This window comes from Nansenia antarctica (genome assembly GCF_963989245.1).
Source record: "Nansenia antarctica genome assembly, chromosome: 1".
Lineage (NCBI taxonomy): Eukaryota > Metazoa > Chordata > Actinopteri > Argentiniformes > Microstomatidae > Nansenia > Nansenia antarctica.
In genome coordinates, this window is record NC_137674.1 from 53,301,314 (window position 1) to 53,326,580 (window position 25,267).

The 25,267-nt window shown below is 44.9% G+C and overlaps 1 protein-coding gene across 2 annotated transcripts; it reads left to right on the forward strand.

Moving 5' to 3' along the window:
- Nucleotides 1-365: 365 nt before the first annotated feature.
- Nucleotides 366-19,005, forward strand: sec63 (SEC63 homolog, protein translocation regulator). 2 transcript variants are annotated; one of them, XM_080545706.1, is made up of 20 exons: nt 366-550; nt 3,208-3,307; nt 4,605-4,719; nt 4,993-5,105; nt 5,468-5,529; nt 6,185-6,243; nt 6,666-6,716; nt 6,826-6,934; nt 7,381-7,475; nt 7,801-7,933; nt 8,138-8,230; nt 8,459-8,604; nt 9,118-9,265; nt 13,223-13,305; nt 13,631-13,702; nt 14,260-14,418; nt 14,698-14,859; nt 15,351-15,551; nt 16,689-16,793; nt 16,936-19,005. In XM_080545706.1, exons 1-20 carry the CDS (start codon nt 427-429, stop codon nt 17,071-17,073), a joined length of 2,268 nt encoding a protein of 755 aa, XP_080401832.1. In that variant the 5' UTR covers nt 366-426; the 3' UTR covers nt 17,074-19,005. The 2 variants fall into 2 exon arrangements, with proteins under 2 accessions (XP_080401832.1, XP_080401833.1); XM_080545707.1 differs by having other exon boundaries at nt 14,260-14,409.
- The last annotated feature ends 6,262 nt before the right edge of the window (nt 19,006-25,267 follow it).

The window sequence follows — 25,267 nt, forward strand, 5'->3', positions numbered from 1 at the left end:
CCAGGGGGAATGTCCCTGTAATTCGTAATTGTAAGTCGCTTTGGATAAAAGCGTCTGCTAAATGGCAAAATTATTATTAAAATTAAAATTATTACAATTATTGTCTATCCCTGTAAACTGAAAATGCATAAATAAAATAAAAAATAAATTTTAAAAGTGTGTATTTTTTGCTCATAGTTAGTCCAGGATGACGACAGTAAAGAACTCCTTCGGCCAGCGGGTGGCAGTGTGACCCTCAAGACTCGCCTTTACCCTCGACTGGAGAAGAAGAAATAAAACAGTGCGCAGGCGTAAACCACGTACCCCAATCTCTGCTCTCAGCAGCGCACTGGTGGTGGTGTGTCACTGTCAAGTCATCCGTGCTGGGCTTGGTAGGGGAGGCAGCACCGCGGTGGAGAAGAAGGGGGACCCCAGCGCCGCACAGACATGGCCGGGCAACAGTTCCAATACGATGACAGCGGCAACACCTTTTTCTACTTTCTCACGTCCTTCGTCGGACTTATCGTCATCCCAGCCACATATTACCTCTGGCCCCGGGACCAGAACGCAGGTGAGGCCCGGCGCCAGTCAGCTAGCCGGACCTAGCATTGCTCAGGAGGGTTAGCTGGCTGTTGGTCAGCTATCAGCTGTCTATGAGCTAATCCTGTTAGCTAGCTCGCCACTGACCCTCATCAAATCAATGTTCACCCTATGGCTCATGTCCAGCTAGCTCGTTGTTGGTGTTGGTGAGCCAACAGGACAATGTTGGTGTTGGTGTTTACATAACATGTTAGCTAGCTAGCTAGGATTGCTACATGTCTGTAGCTGACTTATTGGATGTGAAGCTAGGTAGGGAGCTACAAACAGGAGAACACACTCAGTCAGAGAGACGAACAGCTTGTTTTCTAAATGGACGTGAGTAGGATGTACCTGGTTTGTTAGCGAGGCAAACCCCCTCCTTTGTACTCGTTTAGACAGCAAATACTACCTGCCCTATGGTTCTCTAAAGGAGCTGGCTGGCTTGGGGAAACGTTGTCATTTGACGTGGTGTGTCTGCCTGACCTGCAGCCATGGCATGTTGGGATGCTGGTTGTTGACTCTGAGATAAGGCCAAGGAAACAAGGAAAGTTGCCGTGTGTGAAGTTCTTTTGAGCCTACTACGTTTGACTGGATAAGGGGGAGACGTCTCTAACCTTCACTGGTGTGTTGCGTTTTAATAGATGCAGATTACAGACGTACTAGCCAACTAGTTAAAAATTCGCACATTCTAGGCTATTGCCCCATCATATACAGTATATATAAAGAGCAAAACAAAAAAAGCTAATAGAAAGCAATAGAAAAACAGGTGACTGTTCTCTTTGCAACCATTTGACAACATGGCAGTCATATTGTATCTCATAATCATGACGACACTTATGCCACAATCTAAAACACTTCTACAAGGACAGCCTGGAAACCATCGAGCTAGATCTTTGCTCATTAATCTGTCTCAGTGTTTCCCCTAGGTTTGCTGCCTTGGGGGGGTGGCATGGACCGTGGCATGGACCCCCCCCCCCCCCCCCCCCAGGGGGTAAGACCCTGCCTCATACCAGCGTCATGTCCAGGGGTGTACTTGTACATTAAGCCGCCTCACGCTACGGAAACAGGAGATAGGCTCCTTCCCTATGGGCCATTAGGCTCCAGAACCATCGGTTCTCAAGGCTACTTACTTATGTGGTCTTGACTACCTGTCCACTTTCTCACCTGGTTCTTGCTCTCTCTCTCTCTGGTGTGCCGACACCATCCTGCTCTCTCTCCTTCTCACCCTCCCTATCCTCCTCTCTCCCTTTTGCTGTCAACCAAAAGGTAAACAAAACAGCCAGAGTATTTATAATCTAATAAGAGGCATAAATTGATCCATATCAATTTATAACATAATTATAATTGAATATTGGACTGCTGTGGGCAATCCAGTCAGATAATGTCATTTTGACTTTACTCTCTCACCTGAAAAAAAATCGTATGTCCAACTAGAAAAAACAGACATTTCCAATGCTTCAATCAACTGTCCATGTACTGTAAATATGCCATTATGGTATTACCATGAAGCCCAACTCTAGCAGAATAATAAAGATAGTATATCTACTTTAAGTAAATTAATAAAGTGCATCCAGTTAGCTCTTTAGCTGGCAAGTGTGCAGCAGACTAGCTCATCTAATCACCTCTGAGCTAGCTAGCTTGCTAGTTCTTCTTGCTAGTTCTTTTACACCATGAAACTATAGTCAGACACTTTCTAGTCACGATAATAACGACCAATTTTAACCAACTTTCTCTGTCAGAACACTCAGCAATTATATTTGCTAACGTTTCAACTTGCTTACTTTCAATCTGCAGACATCACAGCCGGCAAAAACTCTCACGTCTCGCGCGCACACTTGCGCAAAATCTTGGATTATTCTCCAGCGCTGCACAGCACGAAGTGTGGAGATAGGTCTGGCTATGCGAGACTACTGGCGGACTAATGTTACCAACGAGCCTATGGGCTTGCCACTCGCCGGATATGGGTTGGGTGCGTTTAAAAAACGCGGATATTTTAGCCTGCTTGTCAGATGTTTGGCGTCTACGTCCGTAATAATTCCTCTTTCTTGGGGGGGCGGGGGGTTCCGTTGGGAGGGCGGCCCGCCCCCCCAAGGCAATGGTAGGGGAAACACTGTGTCTATATCAGAATGTCTCTTTTGAAAAGAAAACCTCATATTGTTACAATCTCTTTACTAGCCGTGGGCTGGCAGGTAGGCTATTGCATGCCAGTGGTATTATTGCTATACCACGGTGTTCGCTGTAGGAATGTCAAAGGAATGCTTTTTGGCAGAGAATTCTTACAGTCAAAATAGGCCGATTCACCCCAAAGCGATTGCTGCATGCAGTAGGAAAGATATCACACAAAAAATATTGTGTTTAGTTGCTTTGACTAGGCCTATAGGCTAAACATTTACAGTGTCTGAATTGAGTACAGCGAGTTTAGGATGCTTTTAACTTATGATGACATTACAGTTTTGGGGGTGCGTGCATGCGTCCGTCTGTCTGTGTGTTTGTGTCAGTGTGCATGCCGTGACGGTGTGTGTATGAGTGTGTTTGTGTCATTGCGTGTCATTGTGTGTCTGTCTACGTCTGTCGGTGTGTCTGTGTGTGTGTGCACACATCTGGTGTGAGCCTACTCTTACGCGCCTCTCCCCCTGTGTGACCCCCCAGAACAACTGCGTCTGAAGAGCCTGCGACGGGTCCACGGCAGATGCCTGTGGTATCGTCTCCGGCTGATGAAGTCACAGCAGAGCATCGTCCCCACGTTAAAGTGAGTAATGCACCCCCCCCCCCCGTCATCCTGTTCTCCTTCCTGGTCACATGATGCTGTTTAACACCCCCCCCCCCCCCCCACACACACACACACACACTTCTCCCTCACCAAGAAATGTTCTTAGTCCTTGGTGTTGGTGAGTCCGCGTCCTCACGCCATCTGTAGTGCGGATACTGTATGTGCCTCATTCTCAAATGAGTGTACTCTCTGGATATATACAGAGGCAGATTCCCTAAGGGTGTTTAGTTGATGAAGTGAAGTGTGTGTTTAGATTCATTGTGTGTGTGTGTGTGTGTGTGTGTGTGTGTGTGTGTGTGTGTGTGTGTGTTCAGAACACTAATGTTTTTAATGTGACCCAGTTAGCTCAAAGCTGTTTATATTCACCCGCCTTCGTTTGATTAATAGATGGGTTGCTTGCTGTGACGCTGCTGTTATCGCTCTACCGCTCTCCTTTCACACTCTACCTTTTTATAACCCCTCTCTCTCTCTTTCCGTCTGCCTGAGTACGTCCCTTCGCACTCACTTTCTACTAGATCTCTCCATGTCCTGCATTTACCCCTCTCTCTCTCTCCCTCTCTCTCTCCCTCTCCCTCTCTCTCTCTCTCCACATTCTCTTCTCTCGCCTGCCCGCCTGCCCTCCGCTCCCTATCTCTCCAGTCCTTCTCTAAATTCATAAATGCTTTATTTGCATGTCAATTTCACTTGTGTTAAGCTCATGCAGGCATGGAAGGCATAACACTGGAATTGCCAGGAATTGAGTGAAGCAGGTTCTCTCCATCTCTCTCTCTCTCTCTCTCTCTCTCTCTCTCTCTCTCTCTCTCTCTCTCTCTCTCTCTCTCTCTCTCTCTCTCTCTCTCTCTCTCTCTCTCTCTCTCTCTCTCTCTCTCTCTCACCTCTCTACTCCCCTCCCCCCCCTCTCCATCTCTCCCTCTCCCTCTCTCTCTTTGTTTAATATTCTTATCCTTTCTCTCTGTGGTGGTGTTGATGATGCATGTGCGGAGCAGCACACCTCTTGTCTGTCTGAGGCTGAACCACTCAGACGGCCAGGCCAGCTGTGGTCGCCATGGCAACTGATGCTGCAGAGTGGGCGGGGTCCGGCATTGAGGAGAAACATACACTTGTGTTGTTTTGGTGTGCGTGTGTGTGCGCGTGTGTGTGCGCGTGTGTGTGCGTGCGCGCGCGCCTTTGTGTGTGATGATCTTGAAGGAAGTGTGTGTGGTGTGTGTGTGTGTGTGTGTCCTGGAGACTCAGTTGTGGACATGAATGCTGATAGGTTATTGTTGTGTATTTGCAGGAAAGCAGCCTTGTTGTTTGGCTGGGCAGTGTTCCTGGCGCTGGCCTACAAGGTGTCCAAGCTGGACAGAGAATACCAGGAGTACAACCCATATGAAGTCCTCAACCTGGACCAGGTAACACACACACACACACACACACACACACACACACACACCACACACACGCACCCACACCCCCACACACACGCACCCCCACACACACACACACACACACACACACACACACACACACACATCCACATTTCCTTCATTGGGAACACTATACTACTACTGGGTAGGCCTTCCCTTTGCTGTTAATCTCTAATAAAGTGCTGAGTGAGAGTATATCAGAAACATTTTGGCACTTATAAGTGTTGATCAGTTATAACAGTGTGTGTGTGTGTGTAGGGGGCGTCTGTGTCGGAGATCAAGAAGCAGTACCGCGTGCTCTCGCTCAAATTCCATCCTGACAAAGGCGGAGACGAGGCTGTGTTCATGAGGATCGCCAAAGCCTACTCTGCGTAAGTCTGTGTGTCTGTGTGTGCGTGTGTGCGCGTGTGTGCGTGCGTGCGTGCGTGTGTGTGTGTGTGTGTGTGTGTGTGTGTGTGTGGATGCGGATGCGGAAGCGAGTGCAGGGCCGGTCCTAGGCATAGGCGAACTAGGCGGTTATTGAAATGTTTTTTTTTATTACATTTCAATAATTTGGTCTCTATGACTTTCATGTCTCTATGAAAATATGTCTCAGCCTACTGTGTATTTTTGTCTTGAAACCATTGTTGTCCATATTTGTACTGTTGAATGTGTGGGTGGTGATGATGAGGCAGTACTGGTGGCTTAAGTTCTAACTTGTTCTCCCCCTTACACCCCCCACCCTCCTCCACAGTTTGACCAATGAGGAGTCGAGGCAGAACTGGGAAAACTACGGCAACCCAGATGGTCCAAGAGGTAAGTCCATTATTGACCCTCCAGCCCAGTCTGACTACTACATACACTCACCGAGCATTTAATTAGACTGGCTGTGAGCCTAATTGGCTGACAGAAGTGGAACCCGACATGGCCTTCTGCTGTTGTAGCCCATCCACCTCAAGGTTCGATACGTTGTGCATTCTGAGGTGCTTTTCTGCTCACCACAATTGTGCCGAGTGGTTATCTGAGTTACCTTAGCCTTTCTGTCCGCTCGAACCAGTCTGGCCATTCTCCGTTGACCTCTCTCATCAACAAGGCGTTTCCGCAGAACTGCCGCTCACTGGGTTTTTCTTTATTGTGCCTTTCCGAGTAAACTCTAGAGACTGTTGTGCGTGAAAATCCCAGGAGATCAGCAGATTTAGAAATACTCAAACCAGCCCATCTGGCACCAACAATCATGCCACAGTCAATGCCACAGTCAAAATGGCACTGATCACCCCCCCCCCCCCCCCCCCCCCCCAGGACTTACAGAACATCGAGTGCATACATCTCTGTAATGGTCCCAGCGGGAATCCAATCAAATGGGTTCTTTTTGGACCATTTCTGCCTCCGTACCTTTCTTCTCTTTGACACCATGTAACACATCCCTTTCTCTCCTCTTCCTCCTCCTCCTCCTCCTCCTCCTCCTCCACAGCGACCAGTTTTGGCATCGCTCTTCCAGCGTGGATTGTGGACCAGAAGAACTCCATGCTGGTGCGCCTTCTCTCTAGTTCCATTTAGACCAACTACATGTTCCATGTCTGGCCATTCCCATATTATTATTATTATTATTATTATTATTATTATTATTATTATTATCAGATGTTTCCTTGATTTTGTTTCTGAAATGGTGTCTAGTTTTGCCTAGTTCAGTGATTTGCTCACAGTTCCGTCGATGGTAGAAATATAGACATTTAGATTACATTTAGAGATGGTAGAAATATAGCCATTTACATTACATTTAGAGATATCCAACTTGAGGCATGCACTGATCATTTAGTCATACAAACCTTGATCTCTCTCTCTGTCTGTCTCTCTCTCTCTCTCTCTCTCTGTCTCTGTCTCTGTCTCTCTCTCTCTCTGTCTCTCTCTCTGTCTGTCTGTCTGTCTCTCTCTCCCTCCATCCCTCCTCCTAGGTGCTGTTGGTCTATGGGTTAGCCTTCATGGTCATCCTTCCAGTTGTAGTGGTAAGTACATGTCATTTCTCTTATCTTATTGCAAAGCAGAGAGAGTGTGTGTGTGTGTGTGTGTGTGTGTGTAATGTATTTGATCCTAAAGTATCCTCCTCCTCCTCAGGGTACGTGGTGGTACCGCTCCATCCGCTACAGCGGGGACCAGATCCTCATCAACACTACCCAGCTCTTCATGCACTTCATGTACAAGACGCCCAACATGAACATGAAACGTGAGTACCTCCTCCAGACCCCCCCAACACCCTCCCACCCCCTGGATGGTCAGGACACGGTCAGAGTGGGGGTCAGGGTGGGGGTCAGGGTGGGGTTGGGGTGGGGGTCAGAGTGGGGGTCAAAGGTGGGGGTCAGTCAGGTGTTGTGAGGTCAGGGTGGGGGTCAGGGTGGGGGTCAGGGTGGGGGTCAGAGTGGGGGTCAAGGTGGGGATCAGAGTGAGGATCAGGGTGGGGTCAGAGTGGGGGTCGGGGTGGGGTTGGTCAGGGTGGGGGTCAGAGTGGGGTCATGGTGCGGTCAGATTGGGGGTCAGGGTGGGGTCAAGGTGGGGTCAGGGCTGGGTTAGTCGGGTGTTGTGGGGTCACTGTTCTTTTCAGTACATGACTTCTTTGGGGGTGGGGGGGTTTAAGAGTTGACCCCTACATGACCTTTTGACCCCTCTGCCCAGGTTTATCCATGGTGTTGACGGCCGCGTTCGAGTTTGACCCTCGCAGCAACAAAGACGCCACAATACGACCCACAGACAACATCGAAGTCCCACAGGTAACGTGTGTGTGTGTGTGTGTCTGCCTGCCTGTGTGTGTGTGTGTGTGTGTGTGTGTATGTGTGTGTGTGTGTGTGTGTCTGCCTGTGCGCGCGTTTGTGTGTGTGTCTGCCTGCCTGTGTGTGTGTGTGTGTGTCTGCCTGTGTGCGTGTCTGTATGTCTGTATGTGTGTGTGTGTGTGTGTGTGTGCGCGCGTGTGTTTGTGCGCGTGTGTGTGTGTGTGTGCCTGTGTCTGCGCCTGCCCGTGTGTGTGTGTGTGTGTGTGTGTGTGTGTGTGTGCGCGTGTGTGTCTCACCCCTCCTCCTCCTCTCTCCTCTCTTCCAGCTGATCCGGGAGCTGGGGAACATCAACGTGAAGAAGAAAGAGCCGCCCTTCTGCTACCCCTACAGCCTGAAGGCCCGGGTCCTGGTGCTGGCCCACCTGGCCCGCATGGACGTGTCTGAGGACATAGAGGAGGGTACGACACACACACACACACACACACACACACACACACAGACACACACACACACACGGGTGTCTAGGAAGTTACCTCGACAGAAAGTGTTGAGCATTTTATATCTTTAAACAAATACACTCATTCACACACACACACACACACACACACACACGTATGATTTGCTCTGTGTGTGTAACGTCTGTGTTGGTGTGTGTTCTCCAGACCAGAGGTTCGTGGTCAGGAAGAGTCCTGCTCTCCTACAGGAGATGGTCAACGTGGGCTGTCAGCTCACCATGATGGCCAACAGTAGAGGAGGTAAAGCTCACACACACACACAACAAACAAGGCCACAGATGTACACACGCATGCCCACCAACAGTGGTTGTTTTTACCTGTCAAGGAGAGTTCGAAAAACAAACCGAAAACGACGTTGTTTTTTTTAGCTGTCGGTGTTTATTATATACAGTACATGTCCATGGCCCTAGGCTAGTGCCATCGTTAAGTGTGTGTGCGCGTGTGTGCGTGCGTGCGTGTGTGCTGCAGGCTTCCATGCCCCGCGGCTGGTGTCCATAGAGAACTGTATGAAGCTGACTCAGATGGTGGTGCAGGGCCTGCAGGAGTCCAAGTCCCCCCTCCTCCAGCTGCCCCACTTTGAGGAGGAGCACCTGCGCTACTGCATCTCCAAGAAGGTACCCCCCCACCCCGCCATGTGTGTCTGTATGTGTTTCTCTGTGTGCGTGTCTGTCTCTGTTTGTCAGTTTTTTTTTGTGTGTGTTTGTTATGCTTTTGGGTTTGTGGTGAAGGATGTCTCGTTCTCTTCTAATGAGCTGTCCTGTCCTCTTCCCCTGCTTGTCCTGGTAGCATCTGTCTCTCTCACTTTCTCTCTCCTCTGTTCTCGTCTCGTCTGCGTCTGGCTGTTGAGCTGGTATGATGCATGAGTGTGTCAATTTGTGTGTCAATGTGAGGCAGGACTTGGAACAAGAATGATGGAATTCTACATAACAGGTTCATCTTGAATCTCTGTCTCCGCTCTACTCTCTCTTTCTCCCCCCCTCTTTCTCTCTCTCTCTCTCTGTGCCTCTCTACCTTCCCACTTTTTTCCTCTCTCCCTCCTTCTAATATAACATACAATAATTGTAATCCATCTCCCCCTCCCTCTTTCTCACTCTCTCCCTCTCTCTCCCCCCCTCCTTCTCTCCCAGTATAAGGTGAGGAGCATCCAGGACCTGGTGAGTCTGAAGGACTCAGACCGGAGGAGCATGCTGCGCTTCCTGGGAGAGGAGAAGTACGACGAGGTCATGGCCGTGCTCAGCAGCTTCCCCCACATCGCTGTGGAGACCAAGCTGCAGGGTAAGTGTTACGCTCCCCCTGAGATGTTCGCCACTAGGGAGGGAGAGTGCAACCTCCTGCCTATATTCACTCTGCTAGTAGATGTAAAAAAAACTACCATCGGTGTGGTGCAAGCACTTATTGACAACTAAACCAAAAAGGGTACCTTTTAAATAAAAGGATTTATTGCTGGGGTGAAAAGTATATTTACAAGTGCACAAATATTTACAACATTCATATACAGTAAACAATTAACAAAGGGGATTAACAAAGGGTAGAAGGGAGGGAGAAGGACCATGCGAACGGTGTCACAAAATAACAAACACAGCCCTACTCTTCCCTACACCTCTGACCTAACTATATCACAAACTAACTAACCCGGAACCTAACTACCTGCTACAGTATTACAGGGCGTGACACCCGCTCGCTTCTTACCTAATGTTTCTAGACAGTGGTTATCTACGTGATGCAGAGTATACCCCAGGGTATCTTACCTAGCCCTTCTCCCTTGGCGAGGAAAAGAGAAAACAGGGGTCATCAACACACTAAACCACAGCTATGAACAAAAACAAAGACTTCTTGGTAACAGATTATACAACTAGTCAAACAAAACCACTACTTCTCTCTTAAACAAAACACCAAACTTCTCTCTCTCGCTACACATGACAAACACACATTAAGTAGGAGATAGTTCTTCTGTGATTGGATGACCGGGGATGATTGCTGATGGAACACAGGTGAGGGCTGACGAGACAACGATGATGGACAGGAACCAATAACGAATAGGGGAGGAACCACATGCACACCACTTCACCTAGGGGGAGACAGACAGAAGCAAAACAAAAACAGACACAGGACATATAGGTGGTGGGCCGAACGCGTTTTTTGTGAAGTTTATCGATTTCCATCTATAGAGTACACAATGTTTAACATATGATATTAAGTAATTCTACTAAGTCTAATAAAATTTGTTGTCATCTCTAGTTATGTCGGAGATTTTCACAAACTTATTTTTTAATCGTCTGTCTGCTCAGGGACATCGCTGGTCGCTCTAGTTGATAAACCAATCAGAATTCGAGTACGGCTTCATTAGGACCCCGAAATGTAAACACTGGCTGTTAACCCTAGCAACTGACTGGATGTTAACCCTAGCAACCGCGGGGAAATAACGAGATGTGATGAATTATGGAGTGTTGTATGCATTTAACAAACCGAACGGACAATATTATAGCATTTTCAGATGCAAGTTGGACCAAATTTGTACATTGTTCTCTACAGTGGGTGAATCTTCACACTGCAGAAAGCCAAATTGCAGAAAGGGCTGTAAAAAAAATATAACCTAGTAGTAGACAGTTACATTCCAGATGTGGCAGCTAATATGAATGAATGAATGAATGAATGGTCTTTATTGTCATTAATATAGTACAGGTACCATACAACGAAATTTGGGAGGGGGGGCTCCCCTGGTGCTAGGAAAAAAAATACTAAAAACAAGAAGGGAAAAGAGCTGGTTTACATAAATAAAGGCTATATACACTATCCAATATACTATACTATACAAATAAAACACTGTGCTGTACTCTATGCTATGCTATAAATATCCTAACATTTCCTATCTCTGAACCTTATGTACCCGAGGGTTGTCATATTGCACATAGTATTATTGCACATTCATTTAAAGTGTCGCAGTTTGCAGGTTTGAAATGTTCACAGTTGTGTTTCAGTATTGCACTTGATTACAATCTAGTAGCTGCCATCAAATTGTCTAGATTGTCCAGGGCCTAGAACCTAGGTCTTTGCTGTGTTCAGGGCCTGAATGGCCCTAGAGTAGAAGCTGAGCTTCAGTCTATTTGTCCTTGCGGACATGGTCCTGAACCGCCTGCCCGAGGGCAGCCGAACAAAGTGTTCGTTCCCAGGGTGGGATGGGTCTCTGGAGATCTTGGAGGCCTTCCTGAGGCAGCGTGTGTTGTACAGCTCTTCCAGAGAGGGGAGGGGGGCGCCGATGATCTTCTGGCCCGATCTCACGACTCTCTGTAGCGCTTTCCTCTCTGCGGCTTTGCAGCTGGAGAACCACTATAACCACAATATTGGCTACCATAGACAATGCTATATGCAGTATGCCAACATACGAAACATTGAAAGAGCCCGCAAGAGAAGGGAAAAATCAGTACAGGAGGCTGCAGATGTGTTTTATAGCAATATAAGTTATTTATAAGAACAATATGATATAAACAAGCTAAGATTAATATGACATGATATGACATGAACATTATTAACAATATGATATAAACAAGCTAAGATATGACATGAACAAGATATGAACAAGGCATCAATGGGTCAGGGTCAGCCCTGTCAGGTCAGGTCCAGAAGATGTGCAGTGCAGTCCAGGGCTGAGCATCTGGGGTTACCTGGGGAAACAGATTAGGAGAGTTGTAAATAAACTAGGCTATAACTAACTTTGGAAGCATTACTATTACAATGCATAGAGTATCATATGTCTCTCTCTCTCTCCCTTCTCTCCCCCCCCCCCTCCCTTACAATGTAGTAGAAGCAGAAGGTCAAACTGAAAATGATACACCACCAAAGCCTAGACTTCTCCGCTCAAAGACTACCACTACGTTCAGCCTAAATAAAAAACCACATCTTCTTCCCGCCCAGTGCATAATATGCAGACGGGACAAATATTTCAGTTTTAGAGCTTGTATACTGCTCCTGCAAAAAAACAAAATGTGTGAAAGGGAGATGCACATGCAAATCTAACAACCTACCATGTACAGACATGTGTCTGTGTTTGCACTGCGAAAACACACTAGTGTTATAAATGTTCTCTAAACAATTGAATCTTTGTCTAGTCTCGTCAATTATAGGCAAGGCAAGTGAAGATACATTTAATCTTGGGTTTTGTCTTACCAGCTCACCTTGTAAAAGTGAGACGATTGACAATATCAAAAACATGCTTGCACACACAAATACTGTAACGTACTCACACACAAGTTAATGTTACTGGTCCCAATTTGGCACAATTATTACTGAAATGATTGAGAATAGACATAGTTGACATTGGTAACTTAGCTATTGTACCCTTTAAAGTTAGATAACTAGCTTGTTTATTCATTAGCTTCACAATCGCGGGTGACGTTTGGTTGGATTTTTCACTAAAATAGCATATTAGAACATGTTTGTATTGACACAACATGACATGGACTTGTTCATTAATATGTGATATGAATTAGTATGACGTGCAAATCTTACCTGAAACATTACTTGACAGTAAAGTTATCCGAAACAACTCAGTCTTCTCGTCTTTCCAGATAATACATTGTTTACTTCCTAGTTCCGTATTTTGAAGGAATATCATTGGCAGACGTCAAGTCAGGTGACGCTTTAACGGGTTTTGATTGGTTAGCGGCATAGTAGCCCCAATCATTCTCCTTATTAACTTATTGATCGTAAGTTTACTTTTCATAAAACGTTGATCGACCAACCTCTACCAACTGACGGAAACATGTTCCAAAAAAAACTATTTAGCTTATATGAAAAAATCAACTAGTCTGTAGTTGTAGATCGATCATTTCACAAACGAAAGCAGATAGACAGCTTCGGCCCACCGCCTAATACAAATACAAAACATACAAGTCTGTAACAGTAAGGCCACGCCCCTTTAATGTGTACCTGTGTTTCAGGTGTGCCCCCCCCCCCCCCCAGGTTTGCTAAGGACACTTTATTGAATAACAGTGTAGGAAAAGGTTCATATTGGAATGGGCCACAATTTTTTCTTTACATCCCATTTCTCCCTCGTTGAGTTCCTCGAGTCCTCCTGTTCTAAATCCCTTCTCTCTTTTTCTCTCTTTCTCTTTCTCTCTTTCCTCTCTCTCTCTCTCTCTCTCTCTTTCTCTCTCTCTCTCTCTCTCTCTCTCTCTCTCTCTCTCTCTCTCTCTCTCTCTCTCTCCCCCTTTCTTCCCCTCTCTCTCTCCTCAGTTCTCGACGACGAAGACAGCAATAACATCACAGCAGGGTCCATCGTCACGGTTACCGTCACCCTGACGAGGAAGAGGATGGCGGTAAGGAGCACCGGCCTTTCAAAACTTAGTAAATGTATCCTGTGATCTAGAGTTATTGCATTGGTGAAAGTTATGTAGGAACACATGCTTTTACCCAGCCATTCATGTTAGAACAGTGGCCACTCTAAGGGAGAAAGGAAAGACCCATTTTCAGGATTTAATCAGGGCCCTGTTCTTACTCCAGCTGGACTCTGTACACACTTCCAGAGTTGTCCACTAGAGGGCGTCTGCACTCTGAACTCACAGGCACACATTTATGCAATATGACAGATGCCCTTTTGTGCATTACACACTACATGATGATGATGATTGTGTGTGTGTGTAGGAGGTGTTTGAGAAGGAGCAGGACACAGCACCGTGTCCTGGAGAGGAAGCCAGCACAGAGGACGGGGTCGCGGTACGCATTTTTCCCGCTCTTTTTCAAACTTTTTTAACTGACAACTTTAAACTCTGAGTTGAATTGTAAATGCGCTAATTATGCTATAAACAAATCACCTATACACCATATAACACATGTTTCTGTTATCTGTGGTCTCGTAATGTCCATCACATCAACATTTAAAAAAAAGTTGTTCTCTCAATATGTACAGTGGGGGATATAAGTATTCAACACCTCAAAAACTATTTTTAATTCATCTTCTTTCCATTGCAGCTATTTACATTAAATTTAGACCAGACAGTGTTACAATGTCTTTAGCTGTGTAGTTTTTATTGAGTTAATACCAATGTCTGGTCTAAATTTCATGTGAATAGCTGCAATGGAAATATATTGAATGTGTTGAATACTTATTTCCCCCCACCGTATATTGTACTTCATATACATTTATGGTGGGTTCACACCTACAATCTCTAATCTGTGTCATTCCAACCAAAGCATCACGTCTTCAAAATGTGATGTCTAGTGAATTTGACGGCTTCTTTTGACCTTTGACCCTGCCTGTGCTGCATCCTCAGGCTGGCGACACCAGTAAAACCAAAACCAAAGTGTGGCAGGCCAAGAGCAAAGCAGCCAAGAAGACCACCAAGTCCAAGAAGAAGAAACTCACCAAGAAGAAGCCCCTCCCTGCGCCGTCCAGCAAGGCCAAGCAGGCCAATGGGAACGTGGTAGGAAGCGTAAGGGGCCAATCAAATCCAGAGTGACAGCTGTGGTCGATATTTCAGTCTGTGTGGTGTATAAGCTATAGATATGACCTTTTTAGGAGTAGGTTATTGAGAACATTACAATAACAATCTGGCTTTTAATGTTTGTGGCCTTAACAGATAAACTGTGAATCAAACCAGTGTTAATCATTGATAAATGCAAGTTAATTGATTGAAAGTACAGACCATTCATAATGCTGAAATCCTCTCTGTTCTTTTCTGCTGTTAATGCGTCTGTTGCCATGATCACAGGAGGTGGTTGCCGTGGCGAAAGAGGAAGAAGAGGAGGGGTCGGACAAGGGCAGCGAATCAGAGGAGGGGGAAGCGAACAAGGACTCGCCCAGCGAGAGGGACGAGGAGAGCGACAAGCAGAGCGACACAGAGGTGGACGAGATCGCCGGGGACGACGAGGAGGTCAGGAGCGCGTGTGTGTTTGTGATTTAACTGGCTGTGTGTGTGTGTGTGTGTGTGTGTGTGTGATATTGTTCTGTCAGGGAGATGTGGCAGCAGTGTGATGAAAAGAGTGTGTCCTAACCTGTGTGTGTCCTAACCTGTGTGTGTGTCCTAACCTGAGTGTGTTCTAACCTGTGTGTGTCCTAACCTGTGTGTGTGTCCTAACGTGTGTGTGTGTGTCCTAACCTGTGTGTGTGTCCTAACGTGTGTGTGTGTGTCCTAACCTGTGTGTGTGTCCTAACGTGTGTGTGTGTGTCCTAACCTGTGTGTGTCCTAACCTGTGTGTGTGTCCTAACCTGAGTGTGTTCTAACCTGAGTGTGTTCTAACCTGAGTGTGTTCTAACCCGTGTGTGTCCTAACCTGTGTGTGTCCTCACCTGTGTGTGTGTGTGTGTGTGTGTCCTAACCTGTGTGTGTGTGTCCTAACCTGTGTGTGTGTGTGTGTGTGTGTAGGAGTGGGAGGCCCTGCAGCAGAGCATCCAGCGGCGGGAGCGTGCCCTGCTGGAGACCAAGTCCAAGCTGACCCACCCTGTGTACAGCCTGTATTTCCCAGAGGAGAAGCACGAGTGGTGGTGGCTCTACATCGCCGACCGCAAGGACCAGACGCTGGTCTCCATGCCCTACCACGTCTGCACGCTCAAGGACACAGAGGAGGTACTGAGGGATGGGGGGGGGGGGGTGAAGACTGGGTCAATGAGGTGTGTGTGTGTGTGTGTGTGTGTGTGTGTGTGTGTGTGTGTGTGTGTGTGAGAAGGCTGCAGGGGTATGGGCTGGGTCATTGAGGTGTGTGTGTGTGTGTGTGTGTGCCCGTGTGTCTGTGTCTAAGACGAGAGGTGAGTAAGGTGTGTGTGTGTGTGTACCAACTCTGTATTTTAGGTGCACAGACACCCCTCTCACGTCCTGTTGCTAGGCAACCCCCTGCCTCACTTGTGTACCACCTTGCAAGAGGAAAGTGTTTTTAACAACCTCAGGAAAGACACATTAGCCTACAATGTACATGCCAACAAAGAGTGTGTGTGTGTGTGTGTGTGTGTGTGTGTGTGTGTGTGTGTGTGTGTGTGTGTGTGTGTGTGTGTGTGTGTGTGTGTTGGTGGGGTGTGAGAGACAGAATTGTGGAATGTGGAATACACACAGAGCTGTTTAAAGCGTGCTGTCTTTCATAGCTGTGAGAGTGAGTTGGGAGAGGCTAATATCAATGAATGTACTGCAGTTTGTGTGAACACAGTACTCTACAGAGCTGTACAAAGCTTGCTGTCTTCATAGCTCACGTCCCACGCATGGCTAAGATAGTAATTACCGTCATTGTGATGATAATTAGATGTTTGCAGTATATAATCGCATGACATGCCAATTTGATGAGTATTTAATGGTCTAATATTTACATCCAAACACCATGCAGTGTTTTTCTTTTTATTAATACTACAATTAGCCCGGCATGTTTTGAAAAATGTTGCAATTAGATAATTGTGTGTCTACATTTACATGTCATAGGTGATTAGGCTTCAATGTACTATGATACTAAATATTTGTAAACCTTCGTTCGCCGTGAGTTGCTCCTAGCTTGTAGTCTTCCTACTGCAGTTTGACATCTCTACTGGTAGTCTTCCTACTGCAGTTTGACATCTCTACTGGTAGTCTTCGTACTGCAGTTTGACATCTTGTCTACTTACAGTTGTGCCAAAGGAAACCGAAAGGAACGTGTGATGTCAATGTGTTGTTGTTGTTGTTGTTGTTGTTGTTGTTGTTGTTGTAGTGTTGTGACTCTAAACGTTGTCGTGTGACTTCCCCCAGGTGGAGTTGAAATTCCCTGCCCCCTCCAAAACGGGCAACTACCAGTATTCTGTGATTCTGCGCTCAGACTCGTACCTGGGATTGGATCAGATCAAGCCATTGAAGGTGAGCGGAAGATGAGTTGGTTTTTGTGTCTGTATCATGGTGAAAGTTGCGTGTGTGTGTGTTTAACAAAGCCCACAGTGTGTGCGTCATAAGACTTGTTGAGTGTTAATTCTAAGGGTGTGTGTGTGTGTGTGTGTCCTAGCTGGAGGTTCACGAGGCCAAGGCGGTGCTGGACAACCACCCCCAGTGGGACATCCCTGAGACGGAGGAGGAGGACGAGGAGCAGGAGGACAGCGACGGCATCGAGGAGAGCGAGGACGACGACGAGGACAACGACTAAACACACACACACACCAGGGCTCGACATTAAGGCTTGTCCGCTTGTCCGGGACAAGTAAATGTTATGTTTGGACAAGTGGACTTCCTCCTGCAGTTGTCCGATGGACAAGTCAAAACAAAAACACAAATCAATATGTATTAATATCTGCAAAACATTAATTACTCCTTCCGATCTGAATAGTAAAAAAAAATAGCAAGCAAAGCGATGCCGCGCCTCATTCTGGCTATTTCAGTCTCTCGTAGTTCGTTATCGTCATAGTTCGTAAATTCGCTCAGAGCGCACACTGCGTTCAACGTCATAAAGAGACCAAGTAATTTGATTGGACAAAAGGCATTCCATGAGTGCTGATCAGATTCCAGAGCGAGTTTACGAACGCAGCCATAGTGTTGTGGGTCTCCTGTCACTAGTGCCATTCACGTGAACATGCGCATATTCGCTTCTTCTCAAATGCCGCTTATTTTCATGTAGTTCGATGCGATCGTATATTTTAGGTTTGAAGTTTTAAGACCAGCACATCGCAATACGAACTTCAGAATGACACTAATGATAGATTTCTCAATTTGAATATAGGATACTATCCAAAGGCTAGCAAATAAGATTGCTTCCATTGGGGAGGGACTGTAGTTACAAACATTTTTTGTAAATATTCCTAGATATTCATCCCTTTTGTGGCCAATCTTAATCTAAAAGGGTTAGGGTAATCACTGATTACCCCTACGTTTTTAAATAATTACAAAATATTGTTTAATGAATACATTTGAAAATTAAGGATACATCATTATCAAATCAATAGTAGTCAAATGTGTTATTTGCATACACATACACTCACTGGCCACTTCATTAGGCACACCTTGGGGTTGGACCCCCTCTTTTGCCTTCAGAACTGCCTTAATTCTTCGTGGCATAGATTCAACAAGGTGCTGGAAACATTCCTCAGAGAATCTGGCACCAACAACCATGCCAGGTTCAAAGTAACTTAAATCACCTTTATTTCCCATTCTGATGCTGGTTTGAACTTCAGCAGATCGTCTTGACCATGTCTACATGCCTAAATGCATTGAGTTGCTGCCACATGATTGGCTGATTAGGTATTTGCGTTAACAAGCAGTTGAAAAGGTGTACCTAATGAAGTGGCCGGTGAGAGTATAATATATTATTATTCATATTATTGCTTTTTCAAAATCTTTGGATTTGGACAAGTAACTTGAGCTCTAGGACAAGTAAAAGATAAGTTCACTTGTCCGAAGGACAAGTACCTGAAAAAGCTTAATGTCAAGCCCTGCACACACACACACACAAACACTCACTAGCCCATTGACCCACCTCACTAGCCCTGCCCCACGACAGTACTCAAAGGAGCGCAAGAGGAACCGCAATGAGCCCTCAACACACACACACACACACACACACACACACACACACACATTCAACCACCACTCCCCCCCCATCTCTCCCCAGGACAATTTATACCAGAGGCCGTCTTGTTCCCCCCCCACCACTACTTGGACTGTGACCCCCCCCCCCCCTTTGTCAACCCCTCTTTTATACAGAGACCTCCTATAACCTTACTCTGTCACTGTCTGACTCTGACGTTCAGGAGAAGACCATGAATATATGCCCTGGTCCGAGTGAGTGTGCGCGTGTGTGTGTGTGTGTGTGTGTGTGTGTGTGTGTGTGAGGGAGAGGATAGTTTAATCAATAAGCGTATGTGTGTGTGCAGAATGAATGCTTGTTTGTATGTGTGTGTGCGTCTGTGTCTATATGTGTGTGTATGTATGTGTGTGTGGGTGTGTGTGTATGTATGTAGAGTGCTTTCACACGTGGACTGGGAGGACCTGGTGTGTGGGCTCTTTTTTTTCAGGGGTGAGGGTGGGGGTGGGGGTTGTATAACAACTTCCGTTGACTAAATAAACAAAAAAAATGGCCTCCAAATTGAAATCATGACATTATTTTTGCTCATAATTTCAGGCTTTAATGTGTTATATCCACTGTATCATCCACTCTATTCCTGTTTTGGTCGATTTTGGCTTGACTGGGACTGCTAAATGCAGACCTCCAATCAGTACTGAAGTTTATACAAAAATGATCCTCATTTAAGCGCTTCTTCTGCGAAAGACAATTGAGTTAAACCAGTGCGATGATCGCCAATATAGTGGATCAATAACAAATATGATTGATTTAGGTAAGAGTGTCTCCCCAGCAGTGTTTGTATTCTCCATATTTTCCGACTTTTTTTGGAAAATTTGGGTTGGGAATATTATATAAATCACGTACCGAATGGCGCTCCGATATTAATTTAGAAAAGTAATGTTTCCTAGAATCACCTTTTTATTTTGTGTTGTCATTGTTTTGCCAGTCGTAGCACATTCCAGTGTTCTATTATCTAAAAAGGCCTTATCAATGAGATACAACTGATACTTTCATATAGAAAGTCCTTAGGGTGCTATGCACCGTTTTATTTGGGAGAGTAGCTATCCGCCTTTTTTTCTGTTCTTTTTTGTTGTTGTTGTTGTTCTTGTTGTTGTTTTTGTCTTGTCTTTGAGAAAACGCTATAGTGTACCTTGGCCTTCATTTCCATACAATTTCCATGAGATGGTGTCATGTGGGGTGCGTTCGTAAATACGCTCAGAGCCTATTTACGAACGCACCCGTGGTCTTCATACTAGTGACGTAGAACCTCCATAGATAGAGGATGGCTGCGGTAGCGAACAAGCCTCGGTGACGCGGGCGGGGGACGTCGGTAGTGTTTTGCGCTCATGTTGCAGTGCGAATACATATGAGTCCCAGGAACAGGTTTGCAGTGGGTGGGTGCAGATGTGTTCCCTATACTCTAACAATTCTAATTCAGGGAAAAGGGGAAGGGGAACAATGGAAGCATCGGCTACAGCATGAGAGCGAGTCAGAGAGTCACGAACACAGCGCTTAGCCTGCACCTGATTAGCCTATAACGGCCCCAGCCCTGGTGAGATCAATCATCCCATCATCTACTGTCCACCACTGTCCTATAGCTCCCTCTACTGGCCAGACGCCGCATGCTCCCCACAGTTGTGTTTTCGAAACCTTGTGAGTCTGCTGAAGTAGTCTCAATACAACCTGAATGGGAGAGATTGGCTCCAGCTTTTGGCATAACATGGTGCAATTATTTCCCTTTCAATCGGCCACAGACATTTGAGCCTACAATGGAATACACAGAGGTGGGGTTTTTTGGTCGCCGGTGTTGAAGTTGTTGACGTTTGAAGCCAGACTTTCATTTTGGAAGGCACTATCCTTCGAGGGGAAAGTGTGTTTTCATTACCATCCCATTCTTATAATCCTGATTTTGATTGGAGTTGAAATTAGAAACAGACTGTGGAATTTGAGGTGGTCATTTTAGGCTATATGTACATTAAGTGAGTTATTCTTATTAAATCCTGTATACGCAGGATCCACCAAGACTGGAACACTGCTGCTTGGGTGGCACTTTAGTGGAAATATGGATGCATTCAGGTCATTCAAGAAAAATGCAAGTTGAGCACACTTCTCAAATTAGAATTCTGCTCTTTTTCGGCCATCTCCAAGAGTGATACTCCAAGAGTGGCCTAGTATGAGGTTTAATCCCACATCAGTTGTTGGGATGTTGTGTGAAATATAACTGTCTGAAATATAACTAGTCATTCAATTTTTTTCTTCTTTAAATTCCTTGTTTTTTTCTTTTTTCTTCTTCTTTTTTTCTTCTTTCCTTTTTATTTTATTTTTTTAAAGCAGTTCGAATTTCTGAGTTGAAAATTGTAATCGGAGCTTCCTGTGCTCTGTGGACTCATGTTTGTATGTTATTTCTGTTTTGAGAAAAATAACATCTAAACTTTGCTAGCGAATATCAGTAGATAATGGTTTTATTCCTTTTTACATAGCGCGTAATGCTATCTGAAACAGCGGGAGAGACAGGGTTAACAGCTGATTGACTGCATGCTCTCCTAACACCTCAGACACATTTCCACACTCTTCCCTGTAATTGTTTTCAAAACAGGTGTATAAACACAGATACATAACTTGTACGTGATTATTGTACTTCCGAGTATTTATCGCTCTGCAATAGAATGTAGCATCAGTTGTAACGCTGTGTGGAAAAAAATGCAGTGTGGTTAAATACGATGCCATCTCCCGTAACGAGCCTGGTCTACTGAATTACAGGCCATCTTGGTTAGGACAAACTACCCGATTACTATCTATCTGCCACTTTTGTTTACAAAGGAAACTGTCATTGTAAATGGAAAAATATATTATTTGTATTTAAATCATTTCAAATAAAATAACTTTTAAAATGAGGACTTTTGCCAGATTTCCTTTTTTTATTTTATTCTGTTTTTAAGACATATCAGAACGTGGTAAACATGCTTTGTGGAAATAATTCCACTTGAACTAGCACTAGTGACAATAGCACTAATTAACTATGATTATTACAAAAAAAAATATTGATTAAAATCCTTCAAGTGTTTCAAACTCATGCACTATTAACATGCAAAGTCTTTAACATGCTAAGCCATTAACATGCTAAGAATACTATCATCATTTTGCATGTAGCTGCATCATAGCTATTGAAAATTATGAGGTTTGTCTTCACCTCCTAAAAAAAACTCTCATACGGCATTAAAAAACATCAGACGAGAGTTTTGTGATTCCCAGTGATTGATTCCCACAGAGCAGCATGCTCTGGCCTAGCGCTGTTCAACAGAAGGCCCTCGAGGCATAGACGGATCATGAAAAAATGGGCCCCTGGGCCTGGACGTGTAGAAAGGCCCCCCCCACCCCTCCCAGCGCAAACACCATTTTTTTTTAGAGCGCAAGTAAACACAATGCCAACAGCATATAAGACATAGCCTACGTTTACCTGCATCTCAACAGGTTTTACAGCGGAGGAACACTCAAAGCCAACAGAACAATAACTAGAAAAAAATCACCTGTATTTCAACGACACAGGATTTACAACACAGGCATGCCACACTCAATTGAAGCCAACTACAGTACATGTACAGTAACAAAATACACCGCTTTCAACCAAAAACAATTGGCAACACTATGGTGTCATATATAGCAACCACAGGATGGCTTTATAAGACTAAATTAATCATAAAATAGTCTTACCTTATGCAATGCATTTTTTTGCATTTCCTGGCTCTGCTTCGTGCAAAATCATCCACGATATCATTAAAGTCCAGTGATTTGGTCAGTTCGCTCTCAATTGCCATGAGAGAAAGAGCCTTGAGACGGTGTTGCGTCATTTTAGTCCGCAATTCGTTTTTAATCCTGGACAGCACAGAGAATGACGTTCCCCTTCGCAATTGGTTACAGGCAGAGTCAAAAATAGCCGCAGCGCAACATAGACATTTGGAAACATAGATTGCAGGCCACAATCGATAATTACGCGGAGTAGTCCTTGTGGGCTTTTATCATCTTCAGCCTTAATAAAAGATCTGTAAAAGACCTGCACCAGTGTGACCTCGTGACCTGTCCCCAGTACACAAACTTTAATGGCGCCCTCTAGTATCTAGTTTCTATAGCCTACTCATTAATCTAATGGGAATGTAGCCTGTATTCGCATTAGAATCTGAGTAGGCTATAGAAACTATGTAGCCCACACAAGCTTCTCTTTTTTTTGCAAGACGTGGGCCCCTATACAATTGTTCAAAATAGTATATTCAAAAGTATATTCAAAATAGTTTTTTTACGTTCATATAAGGAATCTCATTTGTCCCAGTTACAGTAGGACATTTTCTACCGGCATCCCTGCGACAAGAAATGCAAAGGGCCCCCTGATCTCTGGGGCCCCTGGGCCTGGGCCCGGTAGGCCCGTTCAGTAATATGTCTTTGCCTCGAGGGAGAGGAGAATGTGGGGAGTTGTTGGAATCGACTCAAAGGATCAATTTGGAACATGGGGGCATTAAAAGCGAGATATCTTGACTCAGAGATCGTTTTAAAATATATTTTGGGGGACTGAATGCATCTAATATTGAATAATGAAAACATCCACTGGTTTACAGGGTAAAGTTCTGCTTTGAAGGAAATGAGGCGGCAATAAAACTTTAAGGGCAAAAGTGTCTGTGATGGATGAACTCCTCCCAGTTGGTACAATCTCCACGCTTGGAATCAATATAAAGCAATCGTTTATGTTTGTCACTGGTGGTGGAAATGCAACCTATCACTTTCCATTATGTATTGTGAGCATGACCACAATATATAATTTATAGATATTTTGCGAAGACCTATTTCCAGTAGTCTATCGCGTTAATACTTGGGTCGGGTTGGATCCACCAGTCTGTGTATAAGTCTCTGATACTGTTTGAATGGAAGCTGCTTTCCTTTTGATTTTGAACAACTGAAAACAAACTCACTGGCAGCGAGAGAGGAACATAATGTTCGTTTTTCAGAATTAAAAATGTTGTATTTTAGCCCTGGAAGTCGGTGCTTACTGGTGAAGTGTTCCTGGTGACCCCTCTCCCCCATTCACAGGGAGCTTTACAGAATGGACACTGATGCCCCCAACCAAACCTGCTGTGGAAGAGCTCATCCTGAGGTCTAAGAGGTAGTTTGGAAGAGCTCATCCTGAGGTCTAAGGGGTAGTGGAAGAGCTCATCCTGAGGTCTAAGGGGTAGATTGGAAGAGCTCATCCTGAGGTCTAAGGGGTAGATTGGAAGAGCTCATCCTGAGGTCTAAGGGGTAGATTGTCCAGTATGGCTTTCACGTCCCTGTCCTTGTGAAACTGCACTTAGCGTTTGTTTCATCTCTTTGACAAAAGTTATTTGGCAATCAGAAGTCAAAGTCTCTGTCTTTGCGTTGTTCAAGGCTAGGACCACACCAAGGGTGTCTTTGGTGTTGACCGGCTTGCTGCTCAACTTTTGGCAAATGTCTCGGATGAAGCAGGATTTGCACTTGTTCACATAGAGTACACTGGCTTTTAGCGTCTGTGATCAGGTATGAATTGTTAACCCAGAGCTAATGGAAGGGATAGATTAGGACGGGTTAACAGACAGATTCAGCGAGCATTTTAATGTTTATTCACAGGTGAATAACGCCAATGTCGTGGAGCAAGGTTGAGTCACTGTTGAATTTCGTTTTGTACTGACATTATTTCAACCACATTTCAACGTTGAAGGTCAGTCACGTGCTAGCTGGGCGAAGACCAGCTCTGATATTTCTAAAAGTTGGTATGTAGGGGAGAGTGGGGTAAGATGAGCTAATCATTACTTATGTTGTCCTCCAGGCAAGGAAAAAACAGTAAAACAAGAGTAAAAAAAAGTAAAACGAAAACATTATCTTTATTTCAGGATGTGTCCTGTCAATCGAAATGACAAGAATGCATCTATGACGAAGGGCTGTGAAAATATGGCTTCTAAAAAAATAAAAATAAAAATAAGAAGTGATCTTGTGGCTCATCTGAGTCAATGGGTAAATTGAGCCATTTGGGGGTAAACTGACCAATTTACTTTTTCAAGTTTAAACCTGAGCATAATTAAAAAACATAATAATAATAAAAAATATTTTCCAAATAGTCTTATTTATTTTCTTAAAGGTAACTTTAAACAATATAAAACCAACCAAATAAAGTGTACTATTCAGAACCTTTTAACATTTGAAAGTGGTGAAACAATTTTCATACATCATCTGTTCGGCATTTCAACGACTATTCAACATTCCACCCACATTGCTCCCTCTTTGCAGTTCCCCCAGCCTTTTGAGGTTGAGGTAGCTTCTTCAGCACATCACTTTGAGAGGAAAATGCCACATCATTTTCCTTGAATGCAAAAGTGGGTTTCTCAATGCCAGTGCTCCCCCGGATTCTTCGGAGAAATCTTGCACTCACTTCGTCGCCCTCAAGTTTCTCAACCAAGCCAATGTAACGGTATCTCCTGCATTTGGTTTCAAAGTTAACTATAACAAAGTCACCAAGCTAACAGATCTGAAATGTCTGGGTTGCTTCTCTCATCCCCAGAGCTCTCATACTCAGAAGTGTCATCAAGTGGGAAGGGAACATCACTCCTCAGAGCTGCTGTTCACTGTCATTTTCTTCTTGGTTTGTTTCTTCTTTCCTTTTTCTTTGATGTTACTTTCCTTTTTCCCTTGCTGTTTATGTGTTCTCTCTTCATGAGCACTTTCAATTCCCTGCTTTTCAGGTGTATTAGGATTCTTGTCTTCACACGCTTTCGCTTTGTTTGTGCCC

Excerpts from the sequence above, each read along its gene's own strand:
- sec63 (XM_080545706.1), top strand. The coding sequence starts at position 427 with ATGGCCGGGCAACAGTTCCAATACGATGACAGCGGCAACACCTTTTTC. Across the intron at positions 6,935-7,380 it reads GCCCAACATGAACATGAAAC|GTTTATCCATGGTGTTGACG; the intron begins GTGAGTACCTCC and ends CCCTCTGCCCAG. Across the intron at positions 9,266-13,222 it reads TGTGGAGACCAAGCTGCAGG|TTCTCGACGACGAAGACAGC; the intron begins GTAAGTGTTACG and ends CTCTCTCCTCAG.